The sequence below is a fragment of the Dama dama genome, chromosome 5 (genome assembly GCF_033118175.1).
Source record: "Dama dama isolate Ldn47 chromosome 5, ASM3311817v1, whole genome shotgun sequence".
Classification (NCBI taxonomy): Eukaryota; Metazoa; Chordata; class Mammalia; order Artiodactyla; family Cervidae; genus Dama; species Dama dama.
Window position 1 is genome coordinate 97,313,989 of NC_083685.1, and position 18,381 is coordinate 97,332,369.

The 18,381-nt window shown below is 46.9% G+C and overlaps 1 protein-coding gene across 1 annotated transcript; it reads right to left on the reverse strand.

Moving 5' to 3' along the window:
• Positions 1-5,163: 5,163 nt before the first annotated feature.
• Positions 5,164-17,939, reverse strand: TP53 (tumor protein p53). The gene is made up of 11 exons (XM_061143370.1): positions 17,782-17,939; positions 9,526-9,627; positions 9,369-9,390; positions 9,015-9,281; positions 8,393-8,576; positions 8,200-8,312; positions 7,867-7,976; positions 7,402-7,538; positions 7,243-7,316; positions 6,709-6,815; positions 5,164-6,106 (listed from the first exon to the last, which is right to left on the reverse strand). The coding sequence occupies exons 2-11, from the start codon at positions 9,597-9,599 to the stop codon at positions 6,025-6,027; spliced, it is 1,170 nt and encodes a 389-aa protein (XP_060999353.1). The 5' UTR covers positions 9,600-9,627; positions 17,782-17,939; the 3' UTR covers positions 5,164-6,024.
• Between the last annotated feature and the right edge of the window lie 442 nt (positions 17,940-18,381).

Below are 18,381 nucleotides of genomic sequence, written 5' to 3' on the forward strand. Positions count from 1 at the left end.
GCCCTGCGTGCAGGTTGTTCCTTTCTGAGCTTCTGGAGCCCTGGGAAGGGGGTGAGGGGTGGATTGGGTGATCTGAGGGTTACCCAGCCCTTGGGAGGACCACTTCCCTGCTTTGATCTCTTCTGTCCAGTGTCCAAGCATCTACCTCCTAGATTGCTTCATCACCCATACTGTCTTGAGATCGATCACTCAATACAAGACAGGCAAGAAGCCTATGTCCTTTTCTACAGCTATACTTATAAAGTGCCTACTATGTGCATTCTAGGCATCGTGAAGATACACTTATGAAAGAGGCAGAGTTCCTGCCCCCAAGGAGCTCCCCAGTATAACAGGAGAGGGGAGGAGCACACGAGAAACTCTCAAACCAGGTAGACCTAAACGTATTTCCAGGAAGGAGAGAAAGCTGGTGAGGACAAAATTCAGAGTGGTCAACCACTCTCTGGGGGGTGGGGAGGGTGGGTTCATAGGGAAGGTTTCTTAAGAGGCTTAAATGATGGGGTGGCTTTGGGGGAGAGGCTAGCATCAACAGATGCCCAGAGACAGATGAGGACTGGAAGAAACAGATCTCAAAACAGTATGAACCATAGGATCCCGATTTTGTGTGTAAAAAAAGCACACAAGCATAGAAAAAGGATGGATGAGTCTGTACAATATTTATTGTGGTATTTTGGGATGGATTTATAGATAATTTTTATTTTCTTGGGGTTTATTTGTTTTTGTTTGCAATGAGTTTGCCTTGAAAAAATAGCTTTATTACTTGTGCATACACATATATATACAGTTTTATCTTGAGTGCATAGTACACATACATGGATTGCTGGGTTTTGGTCATATAATACACATTATACATATTATGTGTGTGTGTGTGTTAGTCACTCAGTCGTGTTCAACTCTTTCTGATCCCATGGACTGTAGCCCGCCAGGCTCCTCTGGAGTGGGTACTGGACTGGGTAGCCATTCCCTTTTCCAGGGGATCTTCCCGACCCAGGGATTGAACCCAGGACTACCTGCATTGCAGGCAGATGCTTTATCATCTGAGCCACCAGGGAAACCCATACATATTATATTAGATCATATTATAGACAATTTTGTGCATTACACTTTATTCATTCAACTTCACCTGGCCTGGTAGAGCTCTAATTCATTTTTTCAAATGGCTGCATAATATTTTTTTCTATTGGGTTGTTCTTGTTAATTTCTTAGAGCTTCTTGACAGTTGTAGATATAAACTGTTTTCTGCATTGTAGATTTCCCCCAATCAATTGTTTGTCCCTTGAGTTTGTGGTGGCTTCTTTACTGTTAAAAAGTGGTTTCTTTTTTTGGCCACACTGTGTGGCTTGTGGGATCTTAGTTCCCAGACTAGGGAGCAGGGATCGAACCTACCCCTCAGCAGTGAAAGCATGGAGTCTTCACCACTGGACTCCCAGGGAATTTCCAGAAGGCTATACTCATATTTTGTAAAAATATTTTGGGCAGGATTTTATTTCATTTTAATTTTTACATATGCCTTAATTCCTTTGCCTATTTTTAAAAAAACAATACAACTAAAAATTTAATTTATTTACTTATTTATTTTTGGCGTCACTTCTCAGCTTGAGGGATCTTCCATGACCAGAGATTAAACCCCAGCCTCCTGCAGTGGAAGCTTGGCGTCCTAACCACTGGACTGCCAAGGAATTCCCACACTTGTTCTATTTTGATTTCTTTTGTGTGTGGTACAAATGAAGAGTCTGGTATTATTTTATTAGTGTGTCAGCTTCATTAAAAAAAAATTCTTAATTTACTTACTCCCATTGGTTCTTGGGTCAGGAAGATCTGGAGAAGGGATGGGCTACCCACTCCAGTATTCTTGGGCTTCGCTGGTGGCTCAGATGGTAAAGAATCTGCCTGCAATGAAGGAGACCTGGGTTCGATCCCTGGGTTGGGAAGATCCCCTGGAGTGGGTTGGAGGAAGGCATGGCAACCCACTCCAGTATTCTTACCGGGAGAATCCCCATGGACAGAGGAGCCTGGTGGGCTACAGTCCATGGGTTCGCAAAGAGTCAGACATGACTGAGCAACTAAACACATTGAACTGAAATGCCAACTTTGGCTGTATATACATTTTACTATATACTCAGCTCTTCTGGATTCACTGCTGGCTTGTCTACTACTCCATATACCAAGCTATATTGATCTGATTCCAGTTGATTTTATAGTCTGTTTTCTGATATCTAGCAAGGCAAGCAAGCCCTCTGCCCATTCCTTTTTAAAAACAACTATTGGGTATTTGGGGGCACTTGTTCTCTATGAATTTATGACAAATACATCCAATTCTCAAAAACAAAAGCCATCAAGACGTGTTGAGATTCTAATTGTAATTGCATTGTATCTTTATTTCAGGAGAACTGGTCTTTTTTTTCAGATAGTAAGTTTCCCCATGTAAGAACAGGTTATCTTTTCCTTTTGTTTGGAGCTTGGTTTATGTCCTTAAATAAGATTTTATAATTTTCTCCATATAGAGTCTGTGCCATTCTTTCATTTTTTGTGTGATTCTTGTGAAACTTATCCCTAATTATTTTATTGCCATCTACTATCCATCTACCTTATTAAATTAGCTTAATTCCATCACCTATTATTAACCAAGAGGTTAGTTTTTAGGTACATAAACATAATCATATGGTCCAAAAAGCAAAAATATTTATTTTTTAACCAATGTTTTGTTTTCTTCATTTCTAAAAATCCTCTTGAGTGCTCTAAAACTGATGTTAGTGGGCATTCTTGCAGTGAAAGCAAGTCTTAACACTGCCAGGGAAGTCCTCTTGTATAGTTCTAATTTAAATTGAAATGACCTTAGGGTTTAACCATTAGGATAATACCAGGATTCCATTACTATTTTTTTTTTTTTTTGACCAAGTAGAATGTGGGATCTTAGTTGCCTGACCAGGGATCAAACGCAAACCCCCTGCAGTGGAAGCACAGTCTTAACCACTGGACCACCAGGAAAGTTCCTCCATTACTATTTTAATTTTTTTTTAAAGGAATGGCTGCTGAAATTTAATCAAATTCCTTTCAGCATCTGTTGATATGATCATATTTTTATTCCTTAATTTATTAATATAATGAATTATGTTGACAGACTCTCTATTAAACCAATTTTATGCTCCTGGAATAAAGTCTACTTGGTTATGTTAATATTCTTTTGATTCATCAACATATATTTTTTGATACTATTTAGTGATTTTGCATCTCTATAAATTACTTTGCATGTAATTTTTTAGTATATTGATTTAAGTTTTAATATTAATGAAACCACAAAAAATTTATATGAATTGGAGATTCCACTTTTCCTATGGTCTGGCATAGTTTGTTTAAACATTTGATTAATTTGCTTACTCTTCCTTTTTTTCTCAATCAAACTCTTGAGTTTTTCTCTTTGTTTAAAGTGTATCTTTTTTCCCTCCCTTAACTCCTACTTTTGAATTTATTCTTTCAACCAACTTGGCTTTCTCTTTCAGTAAGTTATATCTTTAATTTTTAGGATGCATGCTAGCTTCCTTTTACTTTTTTACAATAAAGAAAGCACTTATGGCTTTACATTTTCCTCATTGTACAACTTTTGCTGAGTGTTATAGATTTGGGGGCCCCTGTGTTCCTGAAATCAAGGAGACAAGTTTTTAAAATTATTCTAAATCTTAGCGCAACAGGGCTTGGGCTCTTTGAGTGTGAGGGCAGGGCCAAGTCTGCCACGGGTCCCCACAACACAGAACAATCCTGAGCACACAGTAAGGCATCAGTCAAGGAATATCCGCTGGCTAGATTGTCAGGAGGGAATACAGCCAGAGGGAAGGAAGTGAGCAAGTAGGACCAGAGAGGTCAGGGACTCATTGGAAGACACATAGCTTAGTAGAACTGGCCTGAAAACCCAGGACTAATAATTCTCAGACCAGTAACCTATCAGAACACAAAGGGACTGGCAGAGCCAGAAAGGCTCTGCTTTGTGAAGGAGTAGAGCAGAAACAAAAAGAGCTAAGGACACACTCTAGAGAAGTGTGGAGTGTAGCGGGGTGCAGGACACTGGTCAGAAAGAGGCTCAAGGTGACCTGTCTACAGGAGTGAGGCGAGGAAATAAGTTTCAACTGCTCTCGTTTACCAAGGGCCTGGCTTGTGGGGAGAGATGGCAAAGTTAGAGATCTCTCCAAGAGGTGGCTCTGGGTATCCTGGGGAATGTTTGGCATTCTCCAGCAAGGAAGAAGTGTGGCTTCGAGGCCAGGGAGCTGGTGGCTTCACAGCTGTCTGGGATCCTCAGGGTAAGCCTGGGGATTCCTTCAGGGACTTTAAGTCAGGTTGAGGGAACAGTGGTCCCAGAAGCCCCTCTGGACCTTACTCTGCTCTCTCCGCCCCCAGGGAGGAGGCAGGATGAGCTGTGTCCCCAGTCTGGCCATCCTTCCAACACTGGCTCAGGCAGCAGTGGCGGGTGTGGGGTGATGGGGAGAGCCTGCCCCCAGCCCCCCTCCCTGGGAGCTGGCAGCTGTAAGGAACAGAACGGGTTGGAAGGGGGTGCAGGGCTCCCCAGGCTCAACTCTCCTCCCTACCCCAAGAAGTCCTTTGAAAGGTTTTCCTGGCAGAGTTTAAAGCTTCCATTCATTCAGCTGGCTGGCACGAGGCCCGGGTGAGGGGACGCCGGGAAGGCCCAAGTCCCACGTCCCAGCCCTCACCTTAGCCGCCCCCACTTCCCAGGGACCCTGGCTGGCAGGCCTTGTTCTCCCTCCTCACCATAGCACCCACCGTCCTTCCCCTTGAGAACCCAGGTATCCTGCCCCTTTCCTGGGGAGCAGATGGCCACCCCGGAAGCTCAGGCTTACTAAATCAGACATTTAAATCCGGTAATCCTTGGTGAGGCTGAGAGGGGGCAGTAGCCCAATCCTAGAAGCAGGAGCAGACCTTGCGCCAGCCCTGGCAGGAGGGGAGGGGGGACAGTCGGTTCCCAAGTTATGAATGGAGGCACCCCTTCCCTTATTGTCATGCAGCCTGCAGACTGACCCAGTCTCCAGGCTTTGTTCTCCTCCAGGAAACCAGGCACTGGGGCCGCCTGCCGCCACCCTCCCGACTCAGGTGGCTGCTTCCCAAACTCACTCCCTTAATTCACCCCTGCACTGGCCCCAGTCTCTCAAGACACACAGGTGGTAGCAAAGTTTTATTGTAAAATAAATTGATATAAAAAATGGGATATAAAAAGGGAAGAGGAGGGGTGTGGGTGACACATGCAGATGTGCCCTGCAGAGTACAGAAGAAATCTGCTGAAGCATTTGGGGGAAATAAAACAGGTACTGGCAGATAGAGCAGGGATGGAAGCCACTCGGATCCAGGATAAGGTGAGCTTTCCCCTTCGGTACTGAGGTTCACCAAGGGGTTATGATCTGGCAGGGCCAGGAGAGAAGGGACTTGGAGACTTCTTCCCTTTAACCAGCCATCCAGTCAGAAACTGTCAAATCATCCACCCAGGGGGACAAAGAACCAGCACCCACAAAAGGCACTAAGTTCCAGACATCATGTAATCAAATGATGGTTTTGGGGCCAGACATACATTATTTCATCAACCCTCACAACAAACCCCCGGTGAGGTAGATATGATTATCAGTTTTTTATAGATGTGAACAATGAAGTCAGGAGAAAATCGAACAACTTAAGATAGCTTCCCTGGCTAGTATGGCTGAGAACTGAGTTTTCCAACCCAGTGTATGGCTGGTTATAAGATGTTCCTCACACGAAGGAACACCTTCTGACCTCTCCCGAACGCTGCTCACAGTAAAAACCTTGAAAGCTAAGCTGGAAAGCGCCAGCACCCCCCAAATCCCCAGAAAACCACGAGCACAGGTCTGCCTCTTTGGCAGAGCCGCAGGCTGAGCAGACGAAGAATCCCAGGGGGTTTCTAAGGCGCACCTGCACCAAACAGAGGTCTAAGCACCTGAGTCTCAAAAAACGCCAGGGAAGGGGTGGGGGATGAGGGTGGGGATGTCAACCAGTGACAGGAAGCAGAAGACATCAGTCTGAGTCAGGCCCTTCTCTCTTGAGCATTGGTTTTTTATGGCAGGAGGGAGAAGACCCCTTCTTAGACTTCAGGTGGCTGTGAGGAGAGAGGGGAGGGGAGGAGATGACGTCATCTGAGTGAGGAGCTCTGGGCCCCTCTTCCTGGACCTAAGCTTCGAAGGGCTCGAGGCGGGAGCAAGGAGAACTTACAGTAAAATGGTCACCGCCAAGGGCAGACATGCTGACTGAGCACCTCGGGGTACTTGTGGGTATAAGTCTCTTAATCTTCCCTTATCCCAGCTGACACATGAGGAAACTGAGCCCAGGAGGGGAAGTAACAAGGCCAACATGACTCTTCAGTACTTTGCAAGGCTGAGCATCTGACTCCAAGGCCTGATATCCCGTAGTTATCAGGTCTCTGTTTGAGACCCTAGCTCTGAGAGTCTAGGGTTTGCTAGAATAGGCAAAGAAACATCCATGCCCCGGACCCCCGGAGGCAGGAAAGTGGAGGAAGCCTAAAGAATGTCTGGGCAGGGTTGGGACCCAGCAGCAGGGTATCAGCTGCCTTCTACCTTGAAGGCAGGACCAGAATGGAATACCATGGCTTTCTAACACACAAAAGCAGCAGGTGTGTGTGTGTGTGTGTGTGTGTGTGTGTGTGTGTGTGCCCGGGCACTGGGGAAGACCTGGATCACTCACCTAGAGTGAGCCCTGCTTTCCCCTGGTTCCCTTCTAGCCTGAGCATCCATCAGCTCCAAGGCCTCATTCAGCTCTCGGAACATCTCATAGCGTTTACGCCCACGGATCTGTGGCAAGGAAGGAAGGGAACAAAAAAATATTAGGCAAAGTCACTACAAGAACCAAGGGGCTCCCCCAGTAGCTCAGTGTTAAAGATTCCACCTGCCAATATAGGAGACATGGGTTCAAACCCTGGGTGGGGAAGATCCCCTGGAGCAGGGAATGGCAACCCACTCCAGTATTCTTGCCTGGGAAATCCCATGGACGAGGAGCCTGGCAGGCTACAGTCCACGGGGTTGCAAAAGTTGGACACAACTGAGTGACTGAACACCACAGCCACCATCACCAGTGAATCATGGCCATGGACAGAGGAAAGGATGACTAGAAAAAATGGGCTTAACCTCACATCTGCTACATTTATATTTTTTCTTCCCTTATCCAACCCTGTGGAGTGGGGGCAAGAGACTGCACCTCTCTCTCCCCCAGACCTGGTACCTGAAGAGTGAAATATTCTCCATCCAGTGGTTTCTTCTTTTGCTGTGGAGAGGAGCTGGTGCTGGTAGGCAGTGCTGGGAAAGAGGCAAGGAAAGGTGAGAAAAAGAGTGAATTGGGGGCAGAATTGCACCCTCGTTGCCTCTTCTACCTCCTGCTCACCTCGCTTAGTGCTCCCAGGGGGTGGCTCGGGGCAAGACTGCCCCTTCTTGTGAAAATTTTCTTCCTCAATGCGGCGGTCTCTCCCAGGACAGGCACAAACACGCACCTCAAAGCTGTTCCGTCCCAGCAGGTTACCACTACCAGGGTAGGAAGAGGGAAGCAGGAGGCAATCAGAAAGGGGGACCCTGTCTGTGTTCTCCTGTGAACCAGACCCCACCTACTCCCAACCACCCCCATCCCAAGGGGAGCCTGAGCTCCAGCTCCAGATTGAGAAGACCCTGGCAAGAGAGGTCCCAAAGCTGGAGAAAGGAGGGAGGGAGCAGCAGAGGACGTCCACAAAGGGAATGCAGTGAGAGGGAACGATGGCTGGTAGTGTGGGAGAATGTGGTGAGGGGCAGGGCCCCGGGGACAGGCAGGCAGAGGTTAGGGAGCAAGCTAGCGTGGAGGGTGGTGTGTGGTCCCTACCAAGAGTCTTCCAGTGTGATGATGGTGAGGATGGGCCGCCGGTTCATACCCCCCATGCAGGAGCTGTTACACATGAAATTGTAGTGGATGGTGGTGCACTCAGAGGCGATCTGGGAGAGAGCACAGGCCTGGTGTGAGGCTACCCAGCCCTGGGGAGGCTGTCAGCCTCTGTGAGCCTGTTTCCTCAGCTGTGGGATGGGGATAACCCATCTGCTCTGCACACCTCACCGGGCTGTGGAAGGTCAAGTAAGAAGGAGAAAGGCCCCTCCCTCCCACCGAGGATGGTCACAGACAAACCCCCTCCCCCCGGAAACCCCAGTTGGCAAACTGGACCTCGGGCGGCTCATAGGGCACCACCACACTGTGTCGAAAAGTGTTCCGGTCGTCCAAATACTCGGCGCGTAAATTCCCTTCCACCCGGATAAGGTGCTGAGGAGGGGCCAGACCTGAGAGCAATCAGGGAGGAATTAGGGGCTTGGGCGCTCCGGGTGCCAGGCCGGTCCCAGCCACAGTCCCCGCCGCTCACCATCGCTATAGTCAGAGCGCTCATGGTGGGGACAACGCCTCACAACCTCCGTCATGTGCTCCGACTTCTTGTAGATGGCCATGGCGCGGACGCGGGTGCCGCGCGGGGGTGGCAAGTCGACCCACAGCTGCACCGGGCAGGTCTTGGCCAGCTGGCAGAACAGCTTGTTGAGGGAAGGGGAATACTGGAGGAGAAGGAGGAAGAATGAATGGAGGGTCAGGGGACAAGTACCCAAGGGTTGAATATACAAACACCAAGTACCAATTGGAAGCTGTGTCCTGTGAGGGGAGGGTAGCTAGAGATGGCAGGGTGGGGGGTGGGGGTCCACATCCCAGAAGCATACTTCCAATAGCTACAGAATGAATGAGAGTGAAGAAAAAAGGAAGAAAGAAATGGCCTCATGACAGATACTGAGAATGTGACGGGAAGGATGAAAACCCAAGGGTCAAGGGGGAAAATGTAACCTTGGGATGGAGTCAAAGGTCACAGACTAACTAGGTAAGATCTAAAAAGACTGACAAAAAGCCAAAGGCTGAAATGGAACCCCAAACTTCTGAACAGAAAACCCCTAGGCTGTATGGCCAGCCACTGATAGGGAAGCCGGCTCCCCAGAGCCACTGACCGTGCAGGTTACAGACTTGGCTGTTCCGGAATGCAGGAACCCTAGACGGAAACCGTAATTGCCAGGGTAGGTCTTCTGGGAGGGGATAAAGGACGACAGGGGCCAGGAGATGGCTGGTGTTGGGGTGGCTGGTGGCAGGGCAGCTGGGGCAGGAGGCTCTGGCATTTGGGGGGCTTCATTCGGACATTCATCCAGCCAGTTGGCAACATCTTCTGAGGTCATTACGGGTGATAGCAGGTCACTCACAGGTGAGGACAGCTCGGAGGACTACAGACAGGAGGAACGCGTCAGAAGGCCCAGTTCACATCCTCTGGCCCCGCAGCCCCCAGGTCCCGCCTGTTCCCCAGGCCTTACCAAAAGGTTGTTTTCAGGAAGTCTGAAAGAAAGGAGTAGAAAGTCAGGACTGGCTTTTGTTTCTCATAGGGCTCTACTAGGGGGCAGGGGACCGGGGTGAGGCAAGGTTATTGGAGACTGAGCAGTGAACCTGCCATCCCTCCAGACCCCCACTCACAGGTTCCACAAGTCGGAAAATGTCTCCTGACTCAGAGGGGGCTCCATGCTGAGTTCTGCCTGCGACTCTTCCATTGTAGCTCCCTGGAAGGTTGTGTGGCCTCTGGAGGGAGAAAAGTGAGGATACAGCCTGAGACACACCCAACCCTGGGTCACCCAGCCCGGAGGCAGGAGGGACCCCCTCCACCCACAGCACAACGGGAAGCTGAGGATCTGCTGGGGGGTAGGGGAGGCGCCTGCCCCACCCCTCAGCAGTCTTATCACACACTTCCTTGAGGGATAAAGGCAACCAGAGGGACTTCCAACCTTCCCACCACTGAATCCACAAGCGTTCCTCAGTATATACGTATTTCTGCCCTCCGTTGCAGTAATAAGGATGAAGTAACTCTCGGCTCATTTCCTCCACCCCCACCCCTCCACCTGCTCCCTTGGTATGGTTCCTCACCCTGGCTTACAAATCCCTCTGGGCCCAACCCCCACCCACCTCTCTGACCTCACCTCTTAGCACCCTCTCCCTTTTCTGGTTTCCCTGGTGTCTGCCTGCAATGTGGGAGACCTGGGTTCGATCGCTGGGTCGGGAAGATCCCCTGGAGAAGGAAATGGCAACCCACTCCAGTACTCTTGCCTGGAAAATCCCAAGGACAGAGGAGCCTGGTAGGTTACGGTCCATGGGGTCGCAGAGTTGGACATGACTGAGCAACTTCACTTTCCTTTTCTGATGTTCATCAGGCACTCCCAGTTCACTGAACTGGGGACCCTGGGCCCTGCATCCCTACAGGGTGACCTCCTTCTCACCTACCTCATCATGAATGTCGCACCTTAGCAGGGATGTGTCCCTAGACTTCTCCATCACAGCCAGCCAGCCAAACCCTGTCACCTTATTTTAATTCAGGTCACCCTACTTTAATTCTCGTGGTACTACACTATGTTACCTTTCCTTGCTCATTTTGCCTGTTTCCTCTATTGGAATATAAATGTCTTCAGGGTAGGGAAGTTGTCTTGCTCACCAGTTACTAGCATAATGGCCTGCACCTTGTTGGGCTCAGTAACTGGGGTGAATAAGTGAATCCTCGTGCCGGGCTGTAAGCTGGTTATGAGCAGTCAAGGGAGCCAGGGGGACAGGGGTGGTGGCTGCGGCCTGGGCCAGGGCCCTGTCACCACCATCTCATCTCCCAGGCTAGCTTTCAAATAGTTTCAACATGCCATCTTTCTTGATGCCAAATTTGTCATCAGCTTTGCTCAGAACCATGCCCACTGATGAAAGTCCATGTTCACTACACTTTTCTTCTGTGTCCATGGTAATGACAACCCCCTCCAAGCAAGCAGCTCTTATGGGCTTCTCTGGTGGCTGAGATGGTAAAGAATCTGCCTACAATCTGCCCAGGGAGACCTGGGTTCAACCCCTGGGTTGGGAAGATCCCCTGGAGGAGGCCATGGCAACCCAGTCTAGTATTCTTGCCTGGAGAGTCCCCATGGACAGAGGAGCCTGATGGGGTCCCAATGAGTCAGATATGACTGAGCACGCGCATGCACACAAGGGTTCACCTGCACCTTTCTGTTGACATAGGGTCTGCGTACTCATGTACAGTGTGCAAAATCGTTTCAAGTGGGGTATCTTGTTGTTGTTGTTCAGTAGCTAAGTCGTGTCTGACTCTTTGAGAGTTCATGAACTGCTGCACACCAGGTTTCCCTGTCCTTCACTATCTCCTGGAGTTGGGTTATCTTACTTGTCCAGATAACCACACCTGCCTCTTGACAGGTGAGAACATATTAGAGAGGTTAAGTGGTCCGCCCACAATACATATAGGTGAGTGAATGAGCTTTTATGAAAAAATGACTGTTTGAAGGTTTAGGATTAAGATGCTTACTTCATTACAGACTATCACGCAGAGCTGTCTTTCATAATCGGTTAAGTCTGGAGGAGATTTTAGCTGATGAAAGTCCGTCAACTGAGAGGTTGGCAAAGGGCCACTTATAGCTCCCAAAGCTGATGGGGGATGGACTCTGAATGCGCCTGGAGGAAGGCAATGGGGACAGCAGTGGGAAGCCAAATGTTTGCCTTGGGGGAAAGGACCAGGGTTTCCCCTAGATCGATGATCAAAATAACTTTCGAGACTTTTATGGAAGGGAAGCTGTTTATGTAGAGATGGGGCGCAGAAGTCAAAAGCCCTGGGTGTGATGCTGTATTGTCAGTTAAATTTGTTGCATGACCGCACTTATCTTAAATCTCCCAGGGCAAATATGGCAGAGCATGGGCTCTGGAGGCAGACGGGCTAGGCCTGCGTCCCGAGCCACCATCTAATAACTGTTTAACTTTGGGAGGTTGCTGAACCTTTCTGTGCTTCCGTGTCCTTTGCTATAAAATAGTATCCCACTGATTATGGGAAATATAAAGAGTTGAGAGAAGCACATAGCGAGAGCTCAATGAATGCTTCTCTTTAAATGGTCATCCCAATTTTACTTGTTCTGTATTATTGCTGGAGAGCTTTGTGACTGGGAGGGGGTGGGGCTTTTATGGTCCTGCTGAGAGTTTTGCTAGTTCACCCCCTTCAGGCAACTGTGTTCAGTAAACAGGTTGGGAGGGCTGTTCTGGGAGGGGGGGGGCAAGGTCTCAGTCCCACAGGGAGAGGGACAGCCCTGTGGACCTAGGAGGCCTCCCACTCAGTCCTTGGTAGCAACTGAATTCTCATTTTCTTTCTCTAGGAAAGTTTTTCAGAGCAGGTACGTCCCTGTGGGTGTGAACATCAGGGGGTCATGATACTAAATTGTCAGAAGCTGAAACCAGACCCTCCTGACGGCTGGGGAGGCAGAGCCTTTTCAAAGCAGCCCCCTGGGAACGCAGTAAACTCAGCTGGGACTTAAAGAAGAGGCAGGCTGATCACTATCCTAACAATGGCTGCTGTTTATATAAACCTTACTGGATTCACTGCTTTCAGTGGCTTATCTCAGTAATCCTCTCAAAAATCAAGTAAGGTAGGTACTATCATCAGAGGAGAGAACAAGGTTAACGGAATTACCCAGGCTCAGAAAGCTCTCCAGGGTTAGGGCCAGGGATTTGAACTCAGGTTGTCTGAAGCCACACCGAAGCTCTAAATAATTATGCTCTGGCTTCTCCCAGGGCCTGATGTTTGAAAAACAAACAACTTTTTGTTGGCTGGAAGCTGTGTAATTGAAAAAAAAATTGATTTTGGGAAGAAATAAGGGAGCATCTGGTAAAACTGAAAACCACACTCTTACTACTTAGCAAAACTGTTTCTTGGTGGATGTCCTAGAAAAATGATTGCAAGGGGGCAATAGAAGGAGTCTTGCACACAAATGTTCATGACATTGTTGTTCCTAGTGGCCGGTGACAAGAAACAACCTTGGTATCCATCAACAAGGAATAGGTGAATGAAATGCGGTGTATTCATTACAGTGGTTTAGGGAAATGAATTTTATTTGTATATGTAACCTGTTACGGGCTTCCCTAGTGGCTCAGACAGTAAAGCGTCTGCCTGCAATGCGGGACACCCGGGTTTGTTCCCTGGGTCAGGAAGCTCCCCTGGAGAAGGAAATGGTAACCCACTCTAGTATTCTTGCCTGGAAAATTCCATGGATGGAGGAGCCTGGTGGGCTACAGTCCATGGGGTCGCAAAGAGTCGGACAAGACTGAGCGATTTCACAAACAGTTCAGAAACATACTGGGTGAAAATATGATTTGCAAGAAAACACAAAACACAATAATTTAGTCTATGGAAATCAAACACATAAAATGATTATTTATTGCTTATAAATATATGTATATAAAAGCATGAAAGGCAAGAAGACTACAAATTCACAAAATCTTTAATAGTGATGTTCTCAGGGAGAGGGGATGTATGCTTAGGGTACTGGGGGTAGTAGAGTCAAAGGAGTTTTAGTTTTTCTTCCCCCTTTGGCTGTGCCTTGAAGCTTGTGGGATCTTAGTTCCCCAACCTGGGACTGAACCTGGGCCCTGGAAGTGAAAATAGCCAGGGAATTCCTGGTTTTAGCTTTATTAACAAAGAAAAACATTTTAAAGGTGGTATCTATACATTACTTGTGTAATTAAAATAAAATAGAGACAAAAATAAGACAAAATGTTGTTAAAAATTATTTGGTGGGAATGTGTTATGTTACTCTTGTACTCTGTGATTTTCCAAAATAAAAATATTGAGGGGGAAAAAAAAAAGAAATTATGGATATTTTAATCAGATTTTAAAAAGTAAACAGAATAATGTCCTCCCAAGTACCCATCACTTAGCTTCAAGAATAATCAAGCATTTTGCCTTTATCGTCTCCCCTATACCTCTAGTCACTTCCCACAACCCCACAAATGTTTCTGAGGTGAAACTTACATAGGTTGAAATGGCATCATACTATTTTGATCACAAAATCTGACAAACTTTGATAAAGCTCTGTAACCTACCCACACCAACACAAAGATACTGTGTTCTCTTCTGAAAGTTTTACGTGTAGGTTTATTAACCATGTCAAATTTACTGTTGTGTATGGTGAGAAGTGGGGGCCAAAATCCATTTTTCTGCTCCAGTTGTTTCAGCACCATTTGTTGAGACTTTCCTCTCCCCACTGATTCACTCTGGTACCTTCACAGAAAATCATTTGACTACATTTATGTGTCTTTTCCCAGACCCTATTCATTGATTGTTGTTCTACTGTAACGTTATTATATTCTTAAGTTTTATTATTGGAGTACTGGGACTTCCCAGGTGACACCAGGGGTGAAAAATCTGCCTGCCAATGCAGGAGACACAAGAAATGTGGGTTCAGTCCATGGGTTCGGAGGATCCCCTGGAGGAGGAAATGGCAACCCACTTGAGTCTTGCCTGGAAAATGTTGTGGACAGAGGAGCCTGGCAGGCTCCAGTCCATAGAGTCGCAAAGAGTTCGGACACAACTGACCATACATGTATTGAAGTATAATTGCTTTACAATGTTGTGTTAGTTTCTGTTATACAACTAAGCCCTACTGTAACTTTACAGTAATCTTGAAATCAGGTATTTTAAGGCCTCCAACTTGTACCAATGTTTTGTTTCAGAATCAGCTTGTCAGTTTGTACATTTTTAAAAATCATTAAGTTAAATCTTTCTGAAGAGTAATGACACCTTAACACCATTGAGTGTTCCAATTCATGAATATGTTAAAATTTCCTTAAATTCTCTCAGCAGTATTTTGTAGTTTTTGATATAGAGCTCTTGTCCATCTTTTGTTAAATTTATCCCTGAGTATACCATGTTTTTCACCATGGCTTCCCAGGTGTCTCAGTGGTAAAGAATCCGCTTGCCAATGCAGGAGACACAGGTTCGATCCCTGGGTCAGGAAGATCCTTTGGAAAAGGAAATGGCAACCCACTGCAGTATGCTTGCTTGGAAAAACCCGTGGACAGAGGAGCCTGGTGGGCTACATTCCATGGGGTCGCAGAGTCAGACATGACTTAACACATGTCATGTTTTTGAGTTTAGATTCAAGGTTCCTACTATATAAAAATACAATGTATGCATATTGCCTTTGAAAGTTGTAACTTGCCTTTAGTCTTAGCTTTCACTTGTTAGTTCTCACAGTGTGAAAATGAATTTTCTATTAGGACTTTTGGTATACACAGTCATACCATCTGTGAATAAAGCCATTTTATTTCTTCTTTTCCAACTGTTATGTATAGATTAACAGCATTAGGCTGGCCTTATAAAATGAGTTGGGCAATGTTACTGCCTCTCTATTCTGAAAGAGTTTATGTGTGATTTGTATTGTTTGTTTCTCAACTTTTTGAACTGAAGAACAAAGGAGACAGATAGGAAATAGCACTCAGACCCAAATGCTAACAATAACTGCATTAAATGTAAATAGACCAAGCACTCCAATTAAAGCAGTTCAGTGGGGAAAGGAAGGCTATTTCAACAAGTGGAGCTAGAACAACTGGCTATCCATAAGAAAAAATAAAACAGAACCTTGAACTCACAGCCTGAAAAAAAATTATTTCTTGACTAATAAATTATGGCTCACAGACTTAACTGTTAAATCTAAAACTAGAAAGATTCTCAAAGAAAATATATAAGAAACTATAAGAAAATATCTTCATGACCTTGGGGTAAGATCTCCTAAACAGGTCAAAGCAACCACTGAAAAGAAAAATGAATCTTCTGCTACTTGTAAGAGTTGTTAGACAATCAAGAGATCAGGAGAAAACACATGTATCTGACAAAGGATATGCATTATTCCTATCCAGAATATACAAATGACTCCAACACCTCAAGGACACAAAAAGCAAATGAACCGATTTTTAAAATGGGGAAAACACTTCAACAGTCTGTATATCTGACACAGAAATGGCCAGTAAGCACATGGAACTGTTAGAACATACTTAACAGAGAACTGCAAACTAAAAACCACACTGATATGCCACATTAGAAGGCCTGACAAACCAAATCCTGAGACAGGATATATCTTGCTGGTGGGAGTGTAAAACAGTACAACCACTTTGAATAACTATAACTTTTTAATATAATTAAAAAATATAAACACCTAACAATTCCACTCCTAAGTATCCAAAAACATAAAAACATGACTACAAAAATAATTTTAAGAATGTTAATAGCAGCTTTATTCAAAATAATCTTAAATGGGAAGCCACTCAAAGGCCATCAAAAGGAGAATGGATAAACAATCAATGGTTTATTTATTCAGTAGACTATACTAAAATATAAAGAAACAAAGTATTGATACGCTGATACATGCAATAAAATGGGTGAATTTCACAGACGGAAAGAAGCCTGACACAAAGGAGCACAAACTCTATGATTCCATTTATAAGAAGTTCTCCAACAGGCAAAACAAATCCACGGTGACACAAATCGAAATAAAGGCGGTAGCTCTAAATGCTACCCCTAACACAGAAAAAAGCACGTAAGTACCGCGCAGTGTCATGTTCGTAGCAGGTGCGTGGTAGGTGACCGCGCCCTAAATAATGAAGATACCGGGAAAATTGGTATGGGTACAATTCCTAGGCCGGTTCGCCGCCTCCGCCAGGAGGGCAGCTTCGAAGACCTCGGCCCCGCCCCTCTCCAAGCCCCGCCCCTTCCGCTTCACGACGTTCACTCAGCGTCCGAGAAGGGAATGGTTCAGCCCAAAGCCAGATACAGAAGTTCTTTCTCCGCCGCAAAAAAACGACCCATCGTTAGTCTTCTATCGTTTAATTTTCAAATGTGTCCATTCTCGAAATACTCAGGGTCTGCCCTCTGACACTAAAAAAAAAAAAAAAAAAAAACCCAAACCGTCCACGCAATGGTAGCGTCCTCCTGGCTAGCGGTCGATCGGGATGGAGCACACCATTCAAAGAGGGAGAGGGATTAAGGTTTGCATCAAAACGAATACCCCCTCCTTTCCAAAAGCGGTAGCTAACCAGGCTAGGAGGCGGGGGGGGGGGGGGGGGGGGGAAAGTAGAGGGGTTAGCAGCCTTCTTTCACAAGTAATGGGAACCAGTATAAACGACCTTTTCTCTTTCTACTTCCCTCACGTCGGGTGAATAGTGGGCTGCTCCGAAAAAAAGAAACCGGAAATGCTCCCGCAGTGGTAGAAATGTAAATATAGAGCCAAACAATAACAGGGCGTCTGAGGCCCGGCTAGTTCTGCAGGGCTTCGCGGGCAAAACTCTCGTTTAGCACGCCCCTCTTCCACGACTGACAGCCTTTAACCGGATTTTCTCCATCTAGCGGAGCTGAGAGCCAGTGGGAAATATTACTCCAGGAAGGACAAAGGTCCGGAAGTTATGGGACCTGAGCAGCTTGGACTTTCCGGATCACCCCGAACCACTTCGGAATAGAGCCCGAGGTTCCATTGGGATGCTGCACGTTCTAAAATCCTGAGCCATGAATCCCTGAAGTTTCGAGATCCGAAAGTCCCAGACCCTGATGCTTTGTGCATCTTATTTCACACCCCCTGAGACGGAGTTAGTGGTGGTGGGGAAGAACCCCTTAGGCCGGCTCAAGGTTCCCCAAAGCCCCACTCCCCCGCCCAAGTGTTCAGTTTCGAGTTCGGCTGGTCTTAACATCCCAATCATCTACACTCGGGCCTCCTAACATTGCATTGCTGTTGATGCCGCTAGCCAAGACCCCCACCCTCCCTGCCGCCAATTGCTAACCCCCCAGTGACCGGCCCCCAGCCCTTTATCCCCCCGAACTGAAAATACAAGGAGCCAAGAGCCCGTGACTCATAGAGGACTCATCAGTCTCAGTCAAGAGCTTACCCGAAGCTCGGGGGAGGGTGTCACCGTCCTGGGATGCACGCTCCGAGGTCGGACGCTAGATAACCCCAGAGACCTGCGGCCACCTGCGGCCAGGATGGTGGCTCTGGACTTTTGAAGAGCTCAAAACTTTTAGCGCCAGTCCGGAGCACGTGGGAGGGGAAAATCCCAATCCCAGCAACCCTCGCGAGGCTCCTGGCACAAAGCTGGACAGTCGCCATGACAAGTAAGGGCAAGCAATTCCCCTGCGGGCGGAGGCGAAGGGAAAGGAGAGGAGAAGAGGAGGGTGCGGGGAAAATCAGGATTCTCGCCATATTGGTAGTGGAGCTCTAGTGACCGTTTGGATTGGGGAAGTTCGACAAGCGAAAACCGTAACGGCCGAATTGGTGGAAACCATTTTGGAAGACTTCTGCCATTGTTTCATATATGGTGAAAGGAGGAAAGCCTTTGCACTTGTCATTCTCTGCCTGGAACACTCCTCTCCTAGATAGCTGGATAATTTTTACTTATCAACTAAAATGTCAGCTTTTAGGAAGGCCTATCCATAATGTCCCTATCTATCGTATACCTCCATATGCACTGTATTACACCATCTTAATTATC